Source organism: Prunus mume, linkage group LG5, assembly GCF_029339155.1.
Source record: "Prunus mume cultivar Tortuosa linkage group LG5, ASM2933915v1, whole genome shotgun sequence".
NCBI lineage: Eukaryota > Viridiplantae > Streptophyta > Magnoliopsida > Rosales > Rosaceae > Prunus > Prunus mume.
Genome location: NC_142702.1, coordinates 21,234,252 through 21,259,564, shown reverse-complemented (window position 1 = coordinate 21,259,564; position 25,313 = coordinate 21,234,252). Strand labels below are relative to the sequence as shown.

Sequence of the window (25,313 nt, the reverse complement as noted above, 5' to 3'; positions counted from 1 at the left end):
CGTTTAACAAAAAAAATCCACGTCGGGCAACAAATACATTACGTCGTCTTAGTCTTACTTAAGACGACAAAAAAAGACGACGGTATAACAAAAAACAGTCGTTGTTTTTATATTCGTATTTGATTTAAATCAGTCACCCAAAAAGAAACTTTACAAATTCTAGAACATTAATTTCCTCGGGAAAAAAAACTCTATTTATAACGCACTGTTTTTGAAAAATAAACTGAAAGAACAAGGGAAAAAAAATTCTATTTATAATTATAAAATAAAATCCACGTCGGTTATATTACACCTAACGACGCTTTTAAAAACGAATCCACGCTTGCGAAAAAAATATTGCGTCGTCTTAGTTTAAAAAGACGACGGTAGAATAGAAAACCGTCATTGTTTCAATTTATTTAACCGTTCTCTTTCTGCAGGACTTGGATAGTTCAAAGCATTGACAGCTGAAGCCATCCGATTCGATTGCTCAGCTTTAGAGGCCATCCAAGCCATTTCTATTCTTTATCGCATTCTTGAAAACCCATCTTCTTCTTCAGAAGCTATACGGATAAAGGAACAGGCTATCACAAATCTGACAGATCTTCTTAGCCAAGAAAATCGAGCAAAGGAGCACATCCGATCTTCAGTTTCGATAAGTTTAACTTTCCTTCGACAAATGAGTGGAGGCCAGGCTTGCATCTCTTTGATGGAAAGCAAGGAGTATTCAGAAGCACTAAGTCTCCTGTCAGGCTTGACAAGCTTCCTCTTGTGGACATAGATTTGTTGGAGAGTAAGCTCCATTTCTCTTTGAGAAAGATATCCAAATTATTGTCTTTGAGATGTGAGAGAGAGTGTCTGTGAGAGAGGAAGAACTTGGAAACCTAAATGAAAACTGAAACTGAAAGAAAGCGACAAATTTATACAATAAATTTTTAAAACCCACGGCGGTCCTTACACACAAACCGCCGTTTAATTATAAATTCCACGTTGGTATATTACAAAAAAACGACGTATATTATAAAAATCAACGTCGGTACCTTACAAAAAAACGTCGTGTTAAATACTTCTACCATGACGTGAGATATTAATTTATCGACTTTTATTTTGGAGTTTACTACGACGGTACCTACAACACTACTGTCGTATTTATTTACCACGTCCTAAGTTCAAATTATCGTCGTAGTTTGTTTATTTATACGTCGTCGTTATATGTAAACCGCCGTCTTATTTTTATGAAACGGTTTGTATATATATACAACTTTTCATCTACCTGACTTACACATGCACTGTTTCCAAACCCGAGAAAAAATTTCAATCTCCCAGAGAAAACTTTTCGCCTTTTTCCTTGTCGAGCATCAGAGTATCTCATCGTCTTCGTCGTCGTCTCTGAACTTAAACACCAAACTCCGAGAGAAAGCTTTCATTGCACGCAAAAGGTAAGCTTTCATTTCTCACTATTTTTGTTGCTATTTTGCATGCTCATACGGTTTTTGTTTTGAAAATCTTTTTACCTTTTTTCTGGCCAAAATCATTTTTATTCTTTCCAAGTTTGATAAAATACACAGACAAAGAGGGAAAGTTTCCAACTTTGAACACAACTACTTCAACTAAATAAGACGATGGTAGCTTCTTATTTACGTGGTTAAATATGTAGAACACGACGGTTCGTCAGTCGTCCTAGCGTCGTCTTAAAATTTATCTAAGTTGTTTTTAAAATGACGGTCGATTTTTTATTTGCTTGTTTAATTGCAGGTTTGATTTCTCTGAACCATGGTTTTCGTTTTTCCTAATTTGATAAAATACAAAGACAAAGAAAGTAGGGTTTGGTATCTTATATAGATGACAGTATCTTATTATTTACGTCGTGTGAATGTCCATACCATAACGTTATATTAATATTAACGTCGTGTGAATTTAAATATCACGACGTCGTGTAAATATCGCCGTAATAACTTCTTATTACGTCTTCTTTAATATTGTTTCGTCATTGTTTAAGTACTCTCGTTTTAAACATTTATTACATCTGATGTTATGTTATTGCGTCGTGTAAAATCTTATCATACGTCATGTTTTATAAATAACCGTCATTTGTGTTCTTAATTTTTTCCTTAAATATTTTCACTTGCAGGTTTGTTTTTTCAGAACCATGGTTTCTCAAGACCAAAGTAAGGACTCTGGCTCCAAAAAAAATGGAGGTAAGGAGCTTGGAATGGTAACTCCTCAAGAAAAGCCCTTGAAGAAGATGAAGTTTGTTTCATCTGCTGAGACAGAACCAACCAGCACGACAACAATTTCTGAGGATTCAAAGTCAGGTCAAGGTATGAGCACAATGCCTCGTGTTGTGAAGAGAAAATTGCAGAAAATCAAGCCAGTTGTTGAGTACAATAAAATAGGGAAAGGATGTGGCCCTGCACATACTGAGATGCAGTCCTACATTGGTGTGTTGGCACGCTCCAGAGTCCCACTTGTAGACAAGAAATGGGCTGAAATCCCCAAGGATATATAAAGGAGCAGATTTGGGAAGCCGTTGACATGGCTTTTGTGGTAGGTCAAGGGGGCAAGAACTCGGTGTTATCTTCTGCTACCAAGAAATGGAAGGATTTCAAGTCTACACTAACGAGGCATTATATCCTTCCATATATCAAGGAGAGGGAGAAATTAAGCCAACCCCCTGAAATATATAAATTCATAGAGAAAGCAGAATGAGATGCCTTTGTAGCTTCAAGGTTATCCAAAGAATTTGAGTCTGTGCATTCTCAACATTCACATATTAGGGAGAAACTTGAGTACAATCATCGATTGTCTCGAAAAGGATATGCTGGTTTGGAGGATCAATTGGAGGAAACCATGCCTGGGGTAGAAATTGATCGATCTACCTTATGGAAGAAAGCTAGACAGGACAAACATGGTAACATCCCGGATCCAAAGGTGGCAGAGAAAGCAAAATTAATTGTAAGCCTACACACTCTGTTTTAAATTTTTATTAAACTGTGTATAATTCTTATTACGTCTTATGTTATATTTTGGCGTCGTGTGAATGATATTACTACGTCGAAATATTTTAAAAAACTTTGTGAAAGATCTAAATCTGGAATCACAACTCTATTTTCTGTAATTATAGCATAAGACGTCGGTGGTTAATTTTTGCGTCGTGTGAATGATATTACTACGTCGAAATGTTTTAAAAAACGTCGTTAAAGGTCTGAATATGGAATCACTGCTCTGTTTTCTGTAATTATAGCATAAGACGTCGGTGGTTTATTTATTGCGTCGTTTGAAATGAATAACCACGTCGTTAGTAACTACCGTCATTATAAAATTTTAATAACGTCGACTTCTATGTTATTGCGTCATGTGAAATTTTATAATATGTCGTTTGTTTATAAATAACCGTCGTGTGTTTTCTTGTACTGACTTTTTTATATGTCTTTGTTTTAGGCTGAATTGCAAAAACAAGTGGTTGAAGGCAGTCTTAGTGTATCTGGCAAGTAATGATGTGTTGACCTTGGCTTTGGGTCCCGAGCATCCAGGGAGAGTAAGAGGGGTAGGTGCTGGGATTTCCCCTAGGCAATACTTCAATTTACCTAGACAACAGAGGGTAAAGTTTGCCGATCAATTGAAGGAAAGTGTAAGAATTGTTCTTCAAGAAGAGACTAAGAAGATGGAAGCTAGATCAAGGGAAGTGACTTTAAGGATGGAGGCTAGAACCAAGTAATTGGTAGAGGCTGAGAGGGAACATTTACTGAGTTAGCTTTCCCAACTCATCCCCAATTTTGATCCAAGCATGCTTAAACCGAAAACTAGCCCCTGTCAAAACCAAGGTCTAGAGCAAAGTCCCAAAAATCCAATGTCTGACAAAGCAAGCTGCTCTGGGGCTGATGTGAAATCCCTACATTTTGATGATGATACTGCCAAAAATGGGGAACAGCAGGAAGGAACGGTAACATATCCGAACCTTGAATTCTCTGTTTTTTTAAAAACTATTAGATGTCGTTATTATGAAGAAAACCGTTGTTTGAAAATCATACCACGACGATTTTATAAATGAACCGTCGTTTGTATTTCAATACCACGTCGTATTTAGTTTACTTGTTTTACACGCCATTAGACGTCGTACTTTGTGGTTTTTAGACGACGGTTTTAGTCCTTACCGACGTAATAGACAAATCCCACGACGTTTATTATTTACCATCGTTTAATAATTTTAAGACGTCCATAATTCTTACATACCGTCTTATGTTATGCCTTACCACGACGTTTTGATTTAATTTTTAACTTTCTGTACAATCTGTCTTATATATATATATATATATATTTCTTTATTACTTAAAACAGAAATCTGGGGCTTTAGAAAATCAAGATGAAGAGAAGAAAGAAGAAAAAAAAGATGAAGAGAAGAAGGAAGAAAAAAAAGATGAAGAGAAGAAGGAAGAAAAAAAGAAGAAAAAAAGATGAAGAAAAAAAGTAAGAAAAAAATGATGAAGAGAAGAAAGAAGAAAAACAAGATGAAGAAAAGCATGACGAAGAGGTATATTCTCATAACTTTGCCTTTTTTATTTGTTTTTCAAATTTCAGACGTCGATATTTTTCTTTAAACCGTCGTTTGTTTTCAAATTAGACGTCGGAATTTGTTTCCTATGACGTAATAAATTATTCAACACGACGGTTTTTTATTACCGTCGTTTAAATTATTATCAGACGACGTTGTTTTATTTAAACCGTCGTTTTTATTGAATTACCATGTCATTTTATTTTGCTTTATTTCTTTAAACAGGGTAATGAAGTAGTTGATTATTCAAATGTGGAGGTGCCATCTTCCTTACAATCCCTTTGTCGTTATGTGGAAACGACACTAAAGCCTCAGGAGAAGATCATGACCTTCACAATTGAGAAGGAGGTGTTTGGTGCAGATCGCAGTACCTTCGTCTTGCATGAAGATATTACACAGTTAGTAGCCATGGAAGAAATTGGGGCTACTGTAGTTGCAGTATATATGAGGTTTGTCCTTATCAAATATTTATTTCACACTTCAATTTGTGTTTGAAAAAAAAAAAAAACATTATAGCATAAGACGTCGGTGGTTTATTTATTGCGTCGTTTGAAACCACTAACCATGTCGTTATTTTTTACCGTCGTAATAAATTAGTTATAACGCTGCTTTATTTCAGTTCGTCGTGTGAAATTCTATAATACGTCGCTTGTTTATAAATAACCGTCGTGTGTTTTTTGTGCTGACTTTTTTATATATCTTTGTTTTATATATTTAGGTGCTTATATGATCGTTTGAGAGAAGCAAATATGTGCAGCATGGTTGGCTTTATCGACCCTGGTCAAGTTAGTGCCAACGCTGGGTCACTAACCGATGATCACGAATTGTAGCTAGTCGCTTCAGTAAGACAGATGGTGAACAGATTTTCATGATGCCTTACAATCCAGGGTTAGTCTCCTTAAAAGGATTTTGTTTGTATGATTTTCACTAACTGACTGCGTATAAAACTGTTTAACTAATTTTGTGCCGTTTGAAACATCTAACCACGTCGGTTCTTTATTTATTGAGTCGTTTTGAAACAACTAACCATGTCGTTAGTTAATTACCGTCGTGATAAATTTATAATGACGTCGATTTCTACGTTATTTCGCTTGTGAAATCTGTATAATACGTCCGTTTATTATAAATAACCGCGTTTGTTTTCTTGTGCTGACTTTTTATATTAACCGTCGTTTTTTATGTTAATTTTGTGCAGTCGTCATTGGGTCTTATTGTGAGAGCAAAGAGGGAAACCGTCTATTTTCTGGATCCTCTGCCTGGAAATTGTGTGGTTGATGAGGAGGGCAAAAACATCGTGAACAATGCTTTAAAAATTTATAATTCCCACCTAGGCGACCAGGCCGTAAAGCACTAATTTGGAAAACTCGCCAGGCACACCAAAGCAACCCAGCAGTGTCGAATGCGGATATTATGTGATGCGCTTCATGAGGGACATCATCATGGATCCTTCCTTGGAGTTTGAGAAGAAGGTAAGAAGAAAATTTTCAGAAACATTTTATGTGGTTTTTTGTATTATCAACGACGGTCCTTTAAAATTACCGTCGTTGAATCGATATACTACATCGGTTATGAAAAATAGCGTCGTCTGTGACTGAATTTCTTTTTATTTTGTAAAGCTTAATAATCATTGTTTATGGATTGCAGTTTGCCAAGGGAAAAGAGCAAGCGCCATACCCCCAAGCAACCATTGATGAAGTCCGGAATGAATGGGCAAAGTTTGTTTGCCTTCATATGGAGTAGAGGATTTTTGAACACTTGATATTTTTATATGTACAAATTTTGTCTATAATATATAATGTACAAATTTTGTATATAATATACATCCTTTTTTTCCTTGAAAATTTGTTGAGATTTTCATAATTTAAAAGAAAAAAAAATTGCGTAACCGACGTGTAATAACTTTCCAACAACATAATTATGTCAAAAACCGACGTACAAGGATATTTAGACGATAGATATGACGTGGTAATTAAATTACACGGCGACACCTTTTTTGTTTAAGTCGTGATATACTGTTTGTACGTCCATGGGACGTCGTTTTAGTGAAAATTTCGCCATGGTTTCGCTTTTAAACGACGTCCTTTGAGCAAGTAAGTCGTTTATTATATAATTTAGAGTTTAGGGTTTAGTTTATTACTTTTTAACGACGGTGATTGAGTCGTGGAATATTGAGTTTACGTCGGATGGTGAAACATCCGCCATAGTTTCTCTTTTAAACGACGTCCTTTTTACAAGTGAGTCGTTTATTATTATTTACAACGTCGTTAATTAATTAACCCCGACGTGGTTTGTTGTTGATATAAGAATATTTTATTATTTTTAATTCAAAATAAATTTAAAATAAATCCAAAAAATGCAACGTCAAATCCTATGAAGTCATTGATATATTTTCTCCCCGCTAAACCTCAAAAAAATGCAGTTTGAGTAATAAAAGTTTAAAATGACCACCCAAAATAAAATTGTTTTGATGAGTCATAACTTCAATTATAGTTTGATGGTTTAGGGTTTAGGGTTTGGGGTTTAGGGTTGTTATTTATTAGGGTTTAGGGTTAAAGTATAATTTTTGGGGTTTAGGGTTTATGTTTGTTATATATTAGGCTGTAAAACCATAAACAATTTTATAAAATTATATTTTATAATTTTATAATTTAGAGTTTAAAGTTTAGGGTATTACTTTTAACGACTGTGATTGAGTCGTGGAATATGGAGTTTACGTCGGATGGTGAAACATCCGCCATGGTTTCTCTTTTAAACGACGTCCTTTTTACAGATAAGTCGTTTATTATTATTTACAATGTCGTTAATTAATTAAAACCGACATGGTTTGTTGTTGATATAAGAATATTTTATTATTTTTAATTCAAAATATTCAAAATAAATTTAAAATAAATCCAAAAAATGCAACGTCAACTCCTATTTGTTCAATAGACGACGTGGTTTCTTCAAAATAAACGGCGTTATGTTCAGTGTTTGAGTCGTGGAATACTATATTTACGTCGGTTTGGGTAGAACTTTCGCCATGGTTTTTCATAGTTTTGACGACTTCTGTTTGATTTTGTGTCGTACATAGTTTTACCACGACGTCTTTAATGTAATAAGCGTCATGTTTAAAGTGAACTTTTAACGACGGTTGTTTTTTCCATCGATGTTTTAAAGAGCGCGCTTTCTAAAAATATTCGCGCGACCTAAAATTTTCAGATTTGGCTCTTAGTTTTATACTTCTAACCCTGAACCCTAAAATTTTCAGATTTCGCGCAACATAACATTTCGCTCTCTCACTTCATCTCTAATTCAAAGTTGGGCTATCCAGGCTCTGTCGAATCCAAGTAGGCCATAATCTGTGAGCTCTGCCAACCTGTAAGTACAAACCCTCTCTTCCCCTTGTAAATTCATTGAATGATATTAGGTTGTTTTGTTAAAGGGTTTTAGATATATGTTTTGCGATCTGTTAATAATGTTGTTGGAGGTATGGGTTCATGGATTTTCTGTTTAATGTTTTCTTGATCACTCTCTATTATGTTGAATAGGGAATGGATTAATTTTGTCGGATCTTTTAATCACTCTCTGTTATGTTGAATTGTGAATGGATTTATTGTTTTCATGCTTAGTATATGTTGGTTTCATGCTTGGTTTCATGTATATGTTGGTTTCATGTATATGTTGTGTTCTTAATAGGGTTTTGGGATCTTGAAAATAAATTGGGATATCGACGCGTTTTTAGGCATACGACAGCGGTTTTTTCATAAACCGTCGTTTGTATTACTTATACACGACGGTGTTCTTTAACTACCGTCGTGGTTATAATTAGACGACGTTTGTTGAAAATCCGTCGTCTATATATGTCAAATACGTCTGTTTTTGTTTAAAAACCGTCGTCTGTGTTGTATATTACTTGCTATCAGAACTTTATATAATCTGCTATAGTGATGGTCATTGCTTGTCTTTTCACTTTATTATATATAATAGGGTATAGTGTCGGAGATGGATAAGTCATGGATGCACTCGGATAGAAGATCGAAGGCATATGAGTTAGGGGTGGAAGCATTTTTGAACTTTTCTGTAGAAAATCTTCTAACTACAACACATATCCATTATCCATGTGTTAAACGTGTTAATTTGAAATTGTTTGGGGTTGGAATTATAAGGGATCACTTATACTTTAATGGAGTTGACCAAAGCTATAAGAATTGGACATTTCAAGGAGAACCTTGGGAAACAACTACTAATGCTAGTAGAAATGTTGAAGAAGATGATGACCATAGTACGTACAGTTTTGTGTCCGAAGAAATAGAGATGGATGATAATGATTTTGGATCTGATCCTTATGAGTTTGCCAATGTGATTGGGGATGGAGATCAACCATTGTACCCTGGTTGTAGAAAGTACACGAAGTTATCGGCATTAGTGAAGTTGTATAATTTGAAGGCAAAACATGGGATGAGTGATGTCTGTTTTACAGAATTATTGATACTTCAAGGCGATTTGCTTCCAGAAGGAAATACAATACCGGCCTCTATGTATGAGGCAAAAAAGACTTTGTGTGCATTGGGGCTGAGTTATGAGAAAATGCACGCATGCCCCAATGATTGCTTCTTGTATAGGAAGGAATATGAGGATTCAACTAATTGTCCTACTTATGGTATTTCAAGGTGGAAGGAAGGCAAAGATTCAATCTTGAAAGAGGGTGTGCCAGCGAAGGTGGTGTGGTATTTTCCTCCAATTCCAAGGTTTAAAAGGATGTTTCAATCACATGAGACAGCTAAGAGTTTGACTTGGCATGCTGCTAGAAAATCAATTGACGGTCAGATGTCTCATCCGGCGGATTCCCCGTCTTAGAAACTTCTTGATGATAAATGGCCCGAGTTTGGTAATGAGTCGAGAAACTTGAGATTGACTCTTTCATCTAATGGATTCAATCCCCACAGTTCTCTAAGTAGCAGATATAGTTGCTGGTCAGTTATCTTAGTTACATATAATCTCCCTCCATGGCTGTGCATGAAACGAAAGTTCATGATGTTGACCTTATTGATTTCCGGTCCTAAACAGCCCAGAAATGATATAGACGTCTACTTGGAGCCTTTGATTGATGATTTAAAATATTTGTGGGATGGGATTGGAGGAGTGTATGATGCACATAATGGAGAATACTTTACACTCAGAGCTGCATTAATGTGAACAATTAATGATTTCCCCGCCTATGGAAACTTATCTGGTTGTGTTGTTAAAGGATATAAAGGTTGTCCAATATTCGGCGATGATACACCTAGTCACAAGTTAAAAAATGGCCACAAAATTTGTTACATTGGGCATAGAAAATGGTTACCAATCAATCATCCATATAAGAGGCAACGTGCAACTTTTAATGGGAAACCTGAATATGGCACGCCTCCCGAGCCATTAACCGGAGAAGAAGTGTTGCATATGGTTGAAGATGGTGACAGAGTTTGTTGGAAGAAGAAATCAATATTCTTTGATCTCAAGTATTGGAAATACCTTCCTATGAGGCATGTCCTAGATGTTATGCACATTGAGAAGAATATTTGCGATAGTATCATTGGTACATTGCTGGAGATCCCTGGAAAAAATAAAGATGGGATTGTTACTCGATTAGATTTATTGAACATGGGGGTCAAAATTGATTTGCAACCCGAGTATGGAGAAAGACGTACTCGTTTGCCTCCCGGGCCTTGGAATTTATCAAGAGCAGAGAAGAGAGAGGTTTGCAATTCTTTCTATGGTATGAAGGTCCCTGAAGGTTATTCTTCAAATATAAAAAATCTTGTATCTTTACAAGATTCAAGACTTCTTGGCCTTAAATCACATGATTGTCATACCTTAATGCAACAATTGCTCAATGTGGCAATTCGTTCTGTTTAGGAGAAGCCTGCAAGGTATGCAATAACTCGTTTGTGCTTCTTCTTCAATGCTATATGTGCAAAGACTGTTGATGTTTCCAAGCTAGATAAGTTGGAAGAAGATGTAGTAGTTACTTTGTGTTTGCTTGAGAAGTACTTTTCCCCCTTCATTCTTTGATATCATGGTTCATCTAGTAGTACATCTTGTCAGAGAAGTTCGTCTATGTGGGCCAGTATATTTTAGATGGATGTATCCGTTTGAAAGATATATAAAAGTGCTAAAGGGGTATGTTCAGAATCGTACATCGTCCAAGGTTTCATTGCGAGCAAGATATAGTCAAGAAGTCAGAGAGTTTTGTACCGAGCATTTATCCGATGTTAGTACAGTTGGAGTGCCTTCAAGCCAAAAGATGGGAGTTTCAAAGCCATTATCAGGTTGCACAGTGAGCGTAGTTGATCGGGACCTGTTAAACCAAGCACATCTATATGTCTTGGAGAATACAGAAGAAGTCCTACCTTATATCGAGTACGTATGAGTTTTATTCTTTAAGTTTCCATTTTAAATTATTTCTTATGTTTATCTTATATGTTTGGGACCGTAATGCTTGAATTTTTTGTGTCATGTAGGCAACATATGATCCACATCAAGACCACTTATCCAAAATATAGAAAGAGAACAAAGTGGCTACAAGATAAATACAATAGCACTTTCATTCAATGGCTACGCTTCAAGGTATATGTTATTGAATAACATATTGGACTTTTAATTTTCTTCTTTCTATGTTAGATTGAATTAAGTTATGATTAATTTGCAAGTTCAAAGTGAACTTAATGAGGAAGACAATCATGGCGTATCAGAAAATTTAAGGTGGCTAGCAGCTGGTCCAAACATGGCAGTACCATTATATAGGAGCTATCTTATTAAAGGTATTAAATTCAACATCAAGGCACAATATGATGTGCAAACAACTCAAAATAGTGGAGTTTATTTACTTACACATACCATGCAAGTTACTAGTGCCAAGAATAAAAACCCAATTCTCTCAAATATGGGTTTCTATGGTGTCATTCAAGAAATTTGGGACCTTGACTACCAAAAGTTTATAATCCCAGTCTTTAGGTGTGATTGGATAGATAGTACTTCTGGTCTTGTAGTGGACAAACTTAGATTTACCCTTGTAGATTTGAGTAAAATTGGACATAGGAATGACCAATTTGTTTTGGCTTCTCAAGTCAAACAAGTATTTTTTGTTGACGACCCGATGCATCGTGGTTGGTCGGTAGTGTTATCAATGCCTAATAGAGAATATAATGATGTTATTGGTGATGATGTCTTAGGTGATGTGAGAATTGAGTGTGAGCCATTTACTAGAGGGATGCCAAATGTTGACACATTTGATGAAGTGGTGGGTGAGTTAGGGAGTCAAAATATTCGAGATGGGTGTGAAGATATATGGATTGAATGATGCTTTATGTAATTGGCAGTGTATGACATTAATTTTGTAATATATTGTAATGTGATTTCTTCACTTTCATTATACAGGTTTTGGCCACAAAACAATCAGTACAAAAATTACTGGTTCCAGATTACAAACACGACGGTCTTGATAAAAATGTGAAAAACAAACGTCTATTCTAATAAAAAACGACGTTTTGGAGCATTCAACAACCGCAATATATTTACCGACGTCTTAAAGCAACGTAACAATGAAGAACCACGATACTATTGTGAAACAGTTATTCAGGATAACACGTCGGAGAAGCATAAAGAACCGCCATATAATTCAAAATAACACGACTCCAATCCTATAATACCGACGTCTAAAAGACGAGATATCTAACATGAACGTTACAAAAGACGACGTCGTCATAAATTTACCACGTCGCATGTTCTTTCATAAACGAAGTGGAAAATGATGAATTCACGACGGTATTTGAAGTCCATTGGTAAATTTGTGGACGTTAAGATACGAATTAGATGACGTTAATTTTTTAATGATGACGTATAAATTATGAAACACAGCGGTCTTTTTCATGGTAACGACATTGTATATAGACGACAACGTCGCCTTTATAAATTAATGTGTCGTAATTAATGACCCCATCATTTTTTCCACGTCGTTTATTTTCAGATTGTGTCGTTAAAATTATTTTACACGGCGGTGGAATAAGAAACGATGCCGTTTCAGAGTCATTACACAACGATTATATTTCAAAATATGACGTATAAATTCTGTAATACGACTCTCATTTATTTGGAACCAACGTTGTTTATTTATTTCAACGTCGTCTCTATACATACATGCGTCATAAGTAATGACCCTGACATCTATTTCCACGTCATCATTCATAGAAAAATCGAAGTGGAAAATTTATTTTACGACATCTATTATGTATTTAAAGACGTCATATTTCTATTTGTCGTTAAAGGTTTATTTAACGGCGTTGAGTTTTAGTTCTCGTCGTTGTATGTGTATCTTGCGGCCATGTTCTGTTAATATATGTCATATGTTTCCTTTTTAGCGACGTTTTTTTGTTAGAGTTAGTCGTCTATTCTCATCCTCGACTGTTTTTTTATGTCTTTTTGCAGTACAAAGACGTCAGTTTTTATTTGTTGATGACGTTTTTTGTTTTAACAACAACGGGTATTTACCGTCGTGGTTTTGTTATGGAAAAGATGTTAGTGGATTCCATGACCATTTGAAAACTGAATACACGACGGTGAATTCCCGTCGTGTTTTTCCTTTTTTGTAGTAGTGTAATATAACAGGCTGAACGCTATTAAGCAACATTGTAACACTGAGAAGGAATGCTAAACGAGAAACGGCTTGTTGCATCTCTTTGCTGTCAGTGAAGATGACGGCAAAATGATCCTTGGCTGCCAAAAATAAAGAATTTTTTATTATATACAATCGTTAGATTCATGAAACACAAACTGATGTAGAAATAATGACTGAAACCACCCATGTGTAGATGCAGAGCGCAAATGAAATTGTGATTAAGGAATTGTACAATAATTGAATATTTCATGAAACTCAAAATTTAAATAAGAGCTATACATCAAATCAAAGATAATTAAGACTTCAGTTAAGCATAAAAATAAACTGATGAACAAAGAGCAAACAATATTTGTTCTTCCATCATGGAACCATGACCCTATTGCCCAGCATAAGGTGTTTTAAGTTGTTCCAATGCTCAAGGTGTGACAAATATTATCTCCCTCATGATCTACAAGATCAAAATGACACCAATAAAAAAAAACATTAAAGAAAGAAAATGACAAATAATCTAATACGTTTTCTACTATTAAGAAAGAAGCATATCATAGAAACTGAGTTTATGGTAAGATTAAAATAAATTTAAAAAGCTTCTATAGATAGTATTTTCAAAAGGCTTCTGAACTTAATTTCTAACAAGAAAGTTGCCCAATACCATATCTAACCTCAAACACAGAAAATCCACTTTTTAAAACAAAACTAAAGAAGCATTACATGGCTAATGTGATTGTCCACGTGAATGAGCAAGAGTGACACAATGCTTAGAAACCTACTGTCTCAAAATTTGTTGGGAAAAGATTTGAATGTCATTGATAGGAAAATGGTAAAGATTTGAAACCTACTGATCAGTAGGTCGCCCAAAAAATAAAAAAGATAGGAGTAGAAAACTTGAATGTATGTTTAATTCTTTTCATTCAAGTCATTCCTCTTCCTTATTTTTGTTTACTTTGCTCAACTTAGATTTGATCGTGACTGGAAGAAGATTGAAGCATTTGTTGGCTCAAAAACGGTTATCCAGGTAACTACTTTTTGCAGTCAAACTTATCATGTATTTGCAGATAGAAAATAAACAAAAACGTAGGATAAATATAAGGCTTATTTATGTACATGCTCCCTGTGCTTTCAAACTTGTCTCAGATTACCACCTGTGTTTGCAAACGTCTCAAAGTATCCCCCAATCTTTTAAAAACCGTCTCACGTTACTCGTTCCGTCAGTTTTTTAGACGTTCCGTTACGAGCGTTGGGCCCCACTTAGTTTTAACCTTTAACCTCTTTGAATAAGGGTTTCTCAGTTCTAAGAAAGGGGGAAACTGGGTGAGAAGGGGAAATTGGAGAAGAGGGCTTAGGGTTTGTGAAAATCTGAGGTTGGCTTCGATTTTGGGAGAATATGGAGAAGAAATCATTGTTTGGCATTAGACTTTAAGGCTAGAAAGTGCGAAGATGGTGGTGCTTAGAGAATCTGGAGGTTGTCAACCCATATGTAAGTGGACCCATTCTCACTCGATTTTCCTGATTTTGGCATGTGCATTAAACTGCTATTGGGGTTTTGTTTTTTGTTTTTTGTATAGTACTTTTTGACTCTGGCTGGTCCTGGTGTGGTCATTGTGTGGTCCTTGCGTGTTCCTAGTCTGATGTGTCGCTGGAGTTTTTGTTTTTGTTTTTCATATACTTTTTTACTCTGTGCTGGCCCCAATACACCTTATGTGGTCTTTGTGTGTTCCTTGTATTATCCTTGTGTGGTCCTTGTTTTGTCTTTGTTACCTTTGTCCATTTGTTAAGTGAATCTTCCTCTTACACAAAAAAAGATGCTGATGAGGTTGTCACATTTAAGTTTTTTCATGGAGATAAACTAGTTAAAAATAGAAAGGATAGTGAATGGTGTTTTTTGGGTGGTGAAGTTAGTTGGTTTGATTATTGTGAGGTTGACTATATGTCCATGTTAGAGTTATTTGGAATGGCTAAAGATTTGGGATATGACGATGGGGATGATGTGAGTTTTTATGGTGAAGAGTTTGGAACTGGTAGACTCATTCAAATAATATCAGATAATACGCTTTTAACTTGTATGAGCACGGTACCTAAAAGCAATAGCAGGGTGATAGTTTTGTACTTGAAAGTAGTGAGCCTGACTTCAAGCCAAGTGGGGAATGATAGTAGTGATCAAGAATATTCTTGTTCTGAGGATGATGATAGCAGTGATCCAGACTTTGAAGACAATGACTATGCACAGAGTGATGAAGAGATTGACTTATTAAAGAAGGATAATAAGTGGTTTGAAGGTTATGTGGATCATAGTTGCATTGACAATGATCCTAATGCATAGGAAAATTATGAGTCAGACAATGGAGAAGAGTCACTTACACTTACCTACCCAAATAGCTCTTCAAGTGAAGATGATGCAGTATGTGAACTAAGAAGGAAGAAGAATAGGATGCCAAAAGGTGAAGATTTCAGACCTGAAATTGATATGGCAAACCCAGGTTTCAAAATAGGTTTAAAGTTTGCAACTGCTGAGTTGTTTAGAAAAGTTGTGAGGATATACTCCATTAATTATGGAAGGGAGTTGATATTTATGAATAATGACCGTAACAAAATAAGAGTAGTATGTGAATATGGTTGTCTTTTTCTTATCCATGCTTCAAGTGTTAGTGGTAGCACTTACCTGCAGGTGAAAACCTTTAATCCTACACATGTTTGTAGCAAGGGAACTAAAAATAAACATGCCACTGCTGGCTGGTTGGTTGAAAGATATTCTGGGCAGTTAAGGCTCAATCCAAATTGGACTGTTTCTTATCTTGCAGGGCAAGTTCACCAAGACTATGGTTACAGACCATCTAGAACAACTTTGTACAGAGCAAAAGCCATGGCAGTTGACATTGTAGAGGGGTCTTACAGTAAACAATATGAAGTATTGTGGGATTATTATCATGAGTTAAGAACATGAAATGTGGGAAGTACAGTTATCATTAAATCTAAATTGAAAGGTGATAGGCTACGGTTTCAGCGAATTCACATATGTCTTGCAACCTGCAAGAAAGGGATTTTAGATGGTTGTAGGCCTGTGGTTTGCTTGGATGGGTGTCGTGTCAAAGGGCCTCACCCTGGGCAAGTGGTTTCTGCAATGGGAATTGATGCAAACAAAGGAATGTTTCCACTTGCCTATGCATATGTAGAGATTGAGTGCAATTCAACGTGGCTGTGGTTTTTACAATTATTGAGTGGTGATCTGAATGTTACGAATAGCCATGGTTATGTATTTATGACTGGCAAACAAAAAGGGTTAATAGATGTTGTGGATGCTCTATTCCCTCATGCAGAGCATAGACATTGTTTGAAACATCTATATGGAAACTTCTATTTGGAACATAGAGGTCTTGCTTTGAAACATCAAATGGAAGCAATTGCTAGGGCCACAACAGTGTCATGGTTTCATGCAGAGATGAGAAAGATGTTGGAGTTGTCTAAACCTGCACATGATTGGCTTGCAGAGAAAGATCCTAGGCATTGGAGTAGGGCATATTTCAAGAGTGATTCCAAGTGTGACATGCTTATGAAAAACCTATGTGAGGCATTTAACCGTAGCATAATGGATGCCAGAGACAAGCTTGTTTTGACTATGCTAGAAAGAATTCGGTTGTATATAATGTTGTTGATGGTTGGAAGAAGGGTTTTCTATGAGAAATGGCATGGACAAGTTTGGCCAAGAATTAGAAAGATATTAGAGAAAAACAAAGGAAAAGCTCAGTGATGCATTCCTAAGGCTGCTGGACAGAATAAGTTAATTAATGCACCATAGTGGCCGCAACTTTGCTGTTGATTTGAATGCCCACTCTTGTTCATACCATGCTTAGGATTTGAATGGAATACCATGTTTGCATGCTTGTGTTGCAATAAGTTGGTTTCATGGGAATCCAGAGGACTTTTGTGATGCAGTGTACTAGAAAGAGGCTTATTTGAGAGCCTATGAACCAATGATTATGACTATGACTAGCCAAGATCAATGGATGAAGATTAATTTACCTCCATTACTCCCTCCGAAATACCACAAGCAGCCTGGTAGGCCTAAGAAGACAAGAAAACAAGCTGTTGAGGAACCTAAACAACCTGCTAATCCATATAAGCTTCCTAGGTATGGCATCCCTTTAAAGTGTGGCACTTGCGGTGGAGAAGGGCATAATAAAATTAGTTGTAAGGTATGTGTCATTATAGGCTTATTGCTTTACATTTAAATGTATTTGATTTGGTTTCTAACTTGATGACTTTGCTTATTAGGAACCAAGGAATCCCAACATAAAGCCTACTAGGAAGAGGAAAGTTGCCAAGGACAAACTTGCAATAAGTGCCATGGTTTCAACTATGTTTTCACCAATCAAAATTTCATATCATGGAAACTTCTAATTATTATTTGTTTTAGGTAAGAATGAGAGATGGTGGAGACCAAAGTAGCCGACAACAGAGTATGCAATTAAGGCAAAGGAAACAAGCAAGCGGTTGCCAAGGGCCTTCTCAATCCCAGGCATCTGAAGTAGCTAATGCTTTTCAATCCCAACCATCTCAAGCAGCTGATGCTTCTCAATCCCAAATCTCAAGCATCCGAATCTGCCAAACTATCTCAAGTACAACAACGTAGGAAGATGATGAAAGATCAACAGAGGAGCCATTTTGTCAAAGATCCTTTTTTTCATCCTTAAATGTTGTGGAAGACTTTAATGGTCTAGAAATGGTTGTTGGTTTCTGGGATTATTGATGTCTGTTATGGTTGGAACTTGTTTTAGTTGGAACCTGTATATTTGATGTATGTTATGGTTGGAACTTGTTTTGGAACCTGTATATTTGATGTCTGTTATGGTTGGAACCTGTTTTGGTTTGTGCTTATATTGGGTTTGTGGGATTATTGATGTCTGTTATGGATAATTGACCATTCAGTATGTCACCATTTGTAACCTCTAAACAAGTTACCATTCATATCACAGATCAAACTTAACTAGCATTACATTACTTAACTAACAAGAATTACATTCATGTCACCATTTGTAACCTCTAAACAAATTACAATGAACAAACTTAACTAGCATTACATTACATTACACTAACATAACTACTGCCAAAGTGCCTTACATTAGATTAGCATTTGTTCTTAAATTAAATTTGCCCACTAAACTACTGCCAAAGTGCCTTACATTACATTAACATTTGTTCTCAAATTACAGTGCCCACTGAACTACTGCCAAAGTGCCTAATTCATCTTCATGGCAAACATCACCAACCAGGAAAGCAACATAGCAGCCCACAATATTTTTTACTCTGCTCGAATCTTTGCATTTTCCTTCTCCACCCTATCAATCTTCCTCAGCAAACCAGGTATCAAAGACTTTGAACGCTCACACATTTCTGCATCAAACCACTGAAAAAACCTACATCTTTTTTCTCCACTTCCTTGTATCAACCAAGAACAATAACTGAAAATTTCCTAATAAAAAGACTGAAAATTTCATCAATGACTGACAATTTCATCAATAAGAACTCTATCAATTTGTGATGCCCAAAACAATTACTGAAAATTTGATCTTAAACATGCTTACCTTTGACTTTGGGCAAACTAGAAATCTCCGCCCTGGGTTTGAACTGGTCCAAGAAGTCTGCATCCGTGCTAACTTCCCACAATGACACCATTGGGCATGCCTTGCTTCTCCTTGCTTCTCTCCTGTTTCCATCAACCCAAATCTTCTACTCCACAATCTCCTAATTTCAAACTCCACCTCAGAGTTTTATAAACCCCTAATTTCTTCTCCAGCTTCTTCCAAAATCGAAGTCAACCTCATATTTTCACAAACCCTAAGCCCTTTTCTCCAATTTCCCCTTCTCACCCAATTTCCCCATTTCTTAGAACTGAGAAACCCTTATTCAAAGAGGTTAAAGGTTAAAACGAAGTGGGGCCCAATGCTTGTAACGGAACGTCTAAAAAACTAACGGAACGGGTAACGTGAGATGGTTTTTAAAAGGTTGGCGGGGTACTTTGAGACGTTTGCAAACACAGGTGGTAATTTGAGACAAGTTTGAAAGCACATGGGGCATGAACATAAACCTTCTTCTTTTTTCTTTCTTTCTTTTTTTTTTTTTTTTTTGTTATGAGGTTTTTTCGTTGTCTTTCTCGGGTGTATAGGGAAGTCATATGGATACTGGAAGAATATCAAAACATTTTGTAGGGTTCTGCAAGAATGCCTCTTAAAATTTCATGGTTGTAGCATCTGTAAGTGATCATGTATATCACATACCTTTAGTAGGCCCTGTATCTGCTTGGTGACTTGGTCTTATCAAATTTATTTTGGCTCCATTTCAATTCATATATGATATACATGTCTTCACTGTACTAAAGGTACGTGATTTTCCTGTCAGATACGTAGTCATGCACAGAAGTACTTTTTAAAGGTTCAGAAGAAAGGGACAAGTGAACATGTACCTCCACCTCGACCTAAGAGGAAAGCGACTCATCCACACCCACAAAAGGCTCCAAAAAGTGGTAAGCATAGTCAACCATTGTTTTCTTGGAAATTTTTCTTATGGTTTTAGAAGAATTCTCGTTCATAAGTTAATTTCTTGCAGCTGCAGTTGTACCTCAAATTGCTGGGCAGTTTCAATCTTCATCTGCTTTGCTTGAACATGGATATGTTTACCAGCCAGATTCTTCATTTGCACTTGGAACTCCAGTTACCAGATGCAACGTTATCTTCCCGAGTTATAATTACATGCCTCCAGTCAATGTGTCGCAAATAACTAAAGGTTTCAGCTTTTCCTGCCTGTCTTTGTGACTTATTCTTGATTGATTTAACCATAATAAGTTGTTTTCTCTATTTTGTTAAAATATGATTTTTTTTTTTTTTTTTTTTTAATCGTGTTATTTATTAGACGATGGAAGGTTAGCAGGGCCAACTGTTGCACATAACTCTTGCTACAGTAGTAGTAACGAAAGCAACCCAACAACTTGGCAAATGAGTGAGAAAGTTGATCGAGCAGATCCTGGCCAGCCACACAGAGGTGTAGATTCTCTCTCTCTCTCACTCTCTCTCTCTCTCTCTCTCTCCCTCTTAAAATATGTCTTTGTTATGTTTGAATTAAGAAGTTTTATTCTTGTTAAAATTATATCAACTGCTTAAGGTGGCGGATCCAGGATTGAAAAGCCAGTTGGGCGGAATTTACATTACTAAACTCGACGGTACGAGTAAATTTCATTAATAATAAAAAAAAGATACACCTAGTCAGGGGGGACGTAATAAGCCTTACCCTCAAATACATCTATACATAAATAAAAGCTTAACAACAACAAAAAAAAAAACCACAAGTAAATGTAATACAAAACATCACTAGTTAAATCTAAAATTTACCCTGCGAGACTTAGAAATCTTAAATTCCTCAATTATCGATGCATTAGTGATACTATTAGCAAACTCTCTTTCAATGTGAAGGGTCATGCAATCAGCAAGAAACTCATCAGCTATGGTGCTTCGAAGCCGGTTCTTAATAATTCTCATACATGAAAAAGCTCGTTCCGTTGTTGCTGTAGAAACGGGAAGAGTCAACACCAACCGAATCAACCTGTTGATCAAACAATAGTTCTCTACCAAACTTGTTTCAACTAATTGTTGACATAAATGAGGAAGAGTGTTGGTTTCCTTAAAGCAAGGAAGGCGATGTACATCATTTTGAAAATACCTCAACTCTATTTCCAAATCTTTCAACTCATTTGGAAGGAAATCAGCAGGATAGAATTTCTCAGCAAGTTTACATATATGCTCAATATTAAATGACTTGAATGAATTGCGAGGATCCAATGCTGAGCTAAGAATAAGAAGTTCAACTGTTTGCTCTGGAAATCTGTCATTTAACTCCCTTAACATGCAATCTATAACATCATTGAATACATCAACGCGATAGTAATGCTCAAATGTAATAAAATCTTTTTGTTGACAAGAACGATGTGTGCCCGTCATATAACAAGCACTCATATCAGGAACATCAACACCATGTAGTTCACAAAATGATACCACACTACAGAATAAATCATCCCAACCATGTACCCTCATATCTTGAAGCTGCATTTTTGTGTTTTCAACAAAATTTAAAGCACTTACAATGTCTTGAGTTTTGGCCTGAAATACTTGACAAAGAAAATTGGTCAATCCCATAATTTTATCCATCAAAACCAATGAAAACACAAACTCAAAAGACATCATAGCAATATAGTTACTCTCAGCATCTCCACGAAATTGTTGGTTTGGTCCATGATCACTGATTTCTTGAAGAAGTAATTTAGTCTCTTTAAATAAACACATCAAACTTGTAATAGAGGCATAATGAGAGCCCCAACGAGTGGCTCCAGCTCGTTTCAAACTACGAGCTTGATTAAGTCCTCTACCTGTCTCAAGTTCTCCAGAATCCAACAACCCATTGAGTTCAACTTTTCTAATTAAGTTTAACTCACTACGGCGCTTAGCAGAAGCACTAACAAAATTCACAATGTTAGTCAACATTGAAAAAAACCTCCATAAAACTTTCACATCTTTAGCTGCACCATTTAATGCCAACTGCAAGCGATGGGCAAAGCAATGCACATAATATGCATATGGACAATCTTGAAGAAATAATGCTTGTAAGCCATTCCATGAACCACGCATATTACTAGCACCATCATACCCTTGACCACGCATGTTTTTCACTAGAATGTCGTTATTACCAAGCACTTTGCATATCTCTTTTTTAAGAGTCAAGGCATTAGTGTCTACAACACTCACAATATCGAAGAAGCGCTCACGAATAAATCCATCACAATCAACAAATCTTAGAATAATAGCCATTTGTTCCTTACCGGATTCATCAAGTGATTCATCAACTAAAAGACAAAATTTGTTCTTCCCAAGTTCCTTACAAATTGTCTTCCTCACCTTGTTAGCAAAAATATGTAAGATTTGCTTTTGTATGTCATGCGCAATGTATTGAGCATTTTGAGGAGCCTTATCAAGGACAACTTTCTCAACTTCTATATTCATTCTTGCAAAAGACTTTATGATTTCAATGAAATTGCCCCGATTAGATGAGTCAACGGATTCATCGTGGCCCCGAAAAGCCAATGCTTGATTCGCTAGATACCTAATGCCCTCTATTGTGGTCGTAAGTCGCAACCGATTTTCCATCACTTGTTGCTTTGATTGCTTCTCTACCACTTTTTCAATATGAAGAGATGGAGTTTTTAAGCTAATCCACTTTTGCATAGCAAGATGATGTGGTGAATTTAACTTGCCTATATGATGTTGAAATGCACATTGATTCCCACCAATTCTCTTCCATTTTTGATACCCATCAACAATAAAGGTTGGATGTGACTGATTCATGTCAAAAATAAAGCAAGGAAAACAAAATACCTTATTCTTAGCAATTGAATACTCAAGCCAAGTGAATTGACCAAACCACTTTTTATTAAATCGACGAAAGTCCCGCCCTTCTAAGTGGCTTGGATAATCTTCTAACTCAGGTTGACATGGTCCTAAAAGAATATATGCTTTTCGCACATTATCTTGTTCATTCACCGGATATGTGCATATTAGACGACGTAATCCCGGATCACGCTCAAGATAATTGATATTAAAATCATGATAATCATCGACTCTTTCAGATTCAATTCTTTCAACTTGAGGCTTGATAATAGGAGACTCGGGAAGATTTTGCTCATCACATATTGGAATAGATAAAGAAGAGCTAGAAGGCAATGTACTAGATGATGACCCATCATTCTTTTTCTTAAAAAAAGAGAACAAGTTTTTTGTTCTCTTGGGATTCCGATTGTGATCCGACATAATCAAAGATAACCTATGAATAACATGTAAAATAAATAATTTAAATCAAACATACCAACAAAAAATCAAACAAATTCTAATAATAATAGAATCTCAACAATATCAACAAAGAACAAATCAAACATTGAAACATCTCAACAAAATTCCTAAAATCAAAACCCTAATTAATTTCAACAAAATCACAAAATTAGAATTCAATATCTAAGTAAACCCTAGAATATTGAATTTTAAATTAAAACTATAATTAAAGACATATAGAAAATGAGAGAATTAGAAATTACTTGTTGTTGTAGAAAGAAGAGGACAAGATTTTGCCAAGTTGCCCACTGCCCAGCCAATATAATAGGAAGATGCAGAAAATAAAAAGGGAAAAAGGAAGCTGTTGTTGTCGTTGGGGTCTGTAGAATGGAAGAGAGAAAAGCTGCGCCAAAAGAAAGAGACAAAAGCTGGGACCACTTTGAAGTTGGATGGGCGTGTGTGTACATTGGGTTAGCTTTTTAAATTTTTAAAGTTGGGCTGCCCATATAACATATATAGGTTTTTAAATAATAATAAAAACTTTGGATGGGCGGGCACCCACCCTGCCCTTTACACAGATCCGCCTCTTTGACACATCTACATTCCATCCTTAACCAGTTTCATACAGTAAGATGTTGCTTGCATGAAACTCATAATCAGATGTAGATTATTCCTTGGTATTGCAATGTTCATCAGCTGTCCATGACATTTGTTTCAATTATATTGGTATTAGATTTAGTTCCTGTATGTGCAGTTTTGCCAGATTTTGCTCAGGTGTATAAATTTATCGGCAGTGTGTTTGACCCCAATGCGATCGACTAGTCATTTGGAAATTGAAAGAATTAGACCCCATAAATTTGGAAACAGTAAGTTGATTTTAAAATCTTTGTAACCAATTTTATTTGGGGAGACTTATAAATAAACCCAAAATGGGTACAGTATTTATAAAGGAGGACAAAATTAAAGTATTTGGACAATAATGCCCTTATTCATTTCTATATTGCCTAAGGAGTCTTGCTTTTATTCTTTTTCATTTGATGCCGTATAGAGCCAAAGGGTTTGGATTTTCTTGCTTTGGAATGCTGCATCCTTTTGCTGCGATGATTTCCTCACATGGAATGCTGATGCTGATCATGCGGACTTCACATGGAGTTCATGCTTCTAACATGTTATCTATATTGTGTAGCTCTTCTTCTCCTAAGTTGTTCCAGTATGCATTGTCATTGTCTTCTGTTGTAATCTGTTCTGTTATCTGATTATAGATTTCATCAAAAACTTCTACTCTTGTTGTGCTTATCCTGAATTCATATGTGTCATCTGGTCTCCTTGATGTAGATTCTGAATAAATCTTGATAAACTTGGATTGGTGAAGGAGGGTCAGACGATCATCATTGAACAATTGTTGCTCAGCTATGATTGCTCCTCTATAGTTTTGAATGTCTTGCTTGGTAGGAATCCCTGTTTTTGCTAATTCTACCAGACTAAGCAGTTCATTAAAAGAAATAATAATTCTATGTTGTGCTCTTTCTAGGTAAATGTTATCCTCAAACCATTCTGGGGGTATGCTGGTGAAATCTAATTTTACATTTTTCCAAAGAGAAAGATAAAAACTTATGACTTCTTTAAATTTTGAGGAGAATGAATCTAAATGATCACTATTTTCAATATAAAGTTGACCTAAATAACCATATTCTACTAAAAATGCTGGAGTAACTGTGATTATTTTTTGTTTATACTCTAAATACAGTTCTCTATATTCAACCATGTTAATACTAGTTAAGTGAATAGTATAATGAGAACAGCTTTTGGTAATAATTTTGATGCCAGGGTGTCGATCACTTTGTAAATTGAAAAGAAAAGCTTGGATATATAGCTGAAGAGATGTGTTTTGCTCATACTCTAATTTAATTATATGACTCTTAACATCTTGTGGTAAAAATTTATACCTTTCTCTAGCTAAAGTTTGAAGAAAATATGAATTTTTAGTTTTTTGCTCAAGTGAAAATTCACTATTATGCTCAATTAAGATGGGCTTATTAGCCTCTTTTTCTTGCAGAATTTGACATCTTAAATTAACAATTCTAAAATACTTTACTATTGTATCATATTCCTTCTTTTGCTCTGCATATTTTTCCTGCAAAAAAGAAAGTTGTTGTTTTGCTATTTTATAATCATAATTATATGCTAAAACTCTTGCTCAAGGACTCTAATAAGTTTTTCATGCTCTCTTCTCATACTTTCAGTATTAGTTCTAATATTCCAAAAGTTGTCTAAAAGAACTTTT

The 25,313-nt window shown here is 35.7% G+C and overlaps 2 protein-coding genes and 1 pseudogene across 3 annotated transcripts; 2 read left to right on the top strand and 1 right to left on the bottom strand.

The window, feature by feature from the left end:
* Positions 1-15,093: 15,093 nt before the first annotated feature.
* Positions 15,094-16,911, top strand: LOC148917308 (uncharacterized). Its single transcript, XM_089052402.1, has 4 exons — positions 15,094-15,442; positions 15,503-15,643; positions 15,965-16,057; positions 16,148-16,911. Exons 1-4 carry the CDS (start codon positions 15,094-15,096, stop codon positions 16,909-16,911), a joined length of 1,347 nt encoding a protein of 448 aa, XP_088908528.1.
* Positions 16,912-17,146: 235 nt separating this feature from the next.
* Positions 17,147-24,375, top strand: LOC148917307 (protein REVEILLE 3-like; annotated as a pseudogene). Its single transcript, XR_016127002.1, has 7 exons — positions 17,147-17,356; positions 17,436-17,510; positions 19,560-19,683; positions 19,767-19,943; positions 20,070-20,198; positions 23,784-23,895; positions 24,292-24,375. The product of XR_016127002.1 is annotated as a protein REVEILLE 3-like (transcript).
* Positions 20,525-22,015, bottom strand: LOC103335437 (uncharacterized). The gene is made up of 2 exons (XM_089051669.1): positions 21,409-22,015; positions 20,525-20,892 (listed from the first exon to the last, which is right to left on the bottom strand). Exons 1-2 carry the CDS (start codon positions 22,013-22,015, stop codon positions 20,525-20,527), a joined length of 975 nt encoding a protein of 324 aa, XP_088907795.1.
* Positions 24,376-25,313: the final 938 nt, after the last annotated feature.

Excerpts from the sequence above, each read along its gene's own strand:
- LOC148917308 (XM_089052402.1), top strand. The coding sequence starts at position 15,094 with ATGTCCATGTTAGAGTTATTTGGAATGGCTAAAGATTTGGGATATGAC. Across the intron at positions 15,644-15,964 it reads AATTGATATGGCAAACCCAG|GGCAAGTTCACCAAGACTAT; the intron begins GTTTCAAAATAG and ends CTTATCTTGCAG. Across the intron at positions 16,058-16,147 it reads CATTGTAGAGGGGTCTTACA|GTGATAGGCTACGGTTTCAG; the intron begins GTAAACAATATG and ends CTAAATTGAAAG.
- LOC103335437 (XM_089051669.1), bottom strand. The coding sequence starts at position 22,015 with ATGGCTATTATTCTAAGATTTGTTGATTGTGATGGATTTATTCGTGAG. Across the intron at positions 20,893-21,408 it reads ATTTCGTGGAGATGCTGAGA|ATTTGGAAATAGAGTTGAGG; the intron begins GTAACTATATTG and ends ATGAGTTGAAAG.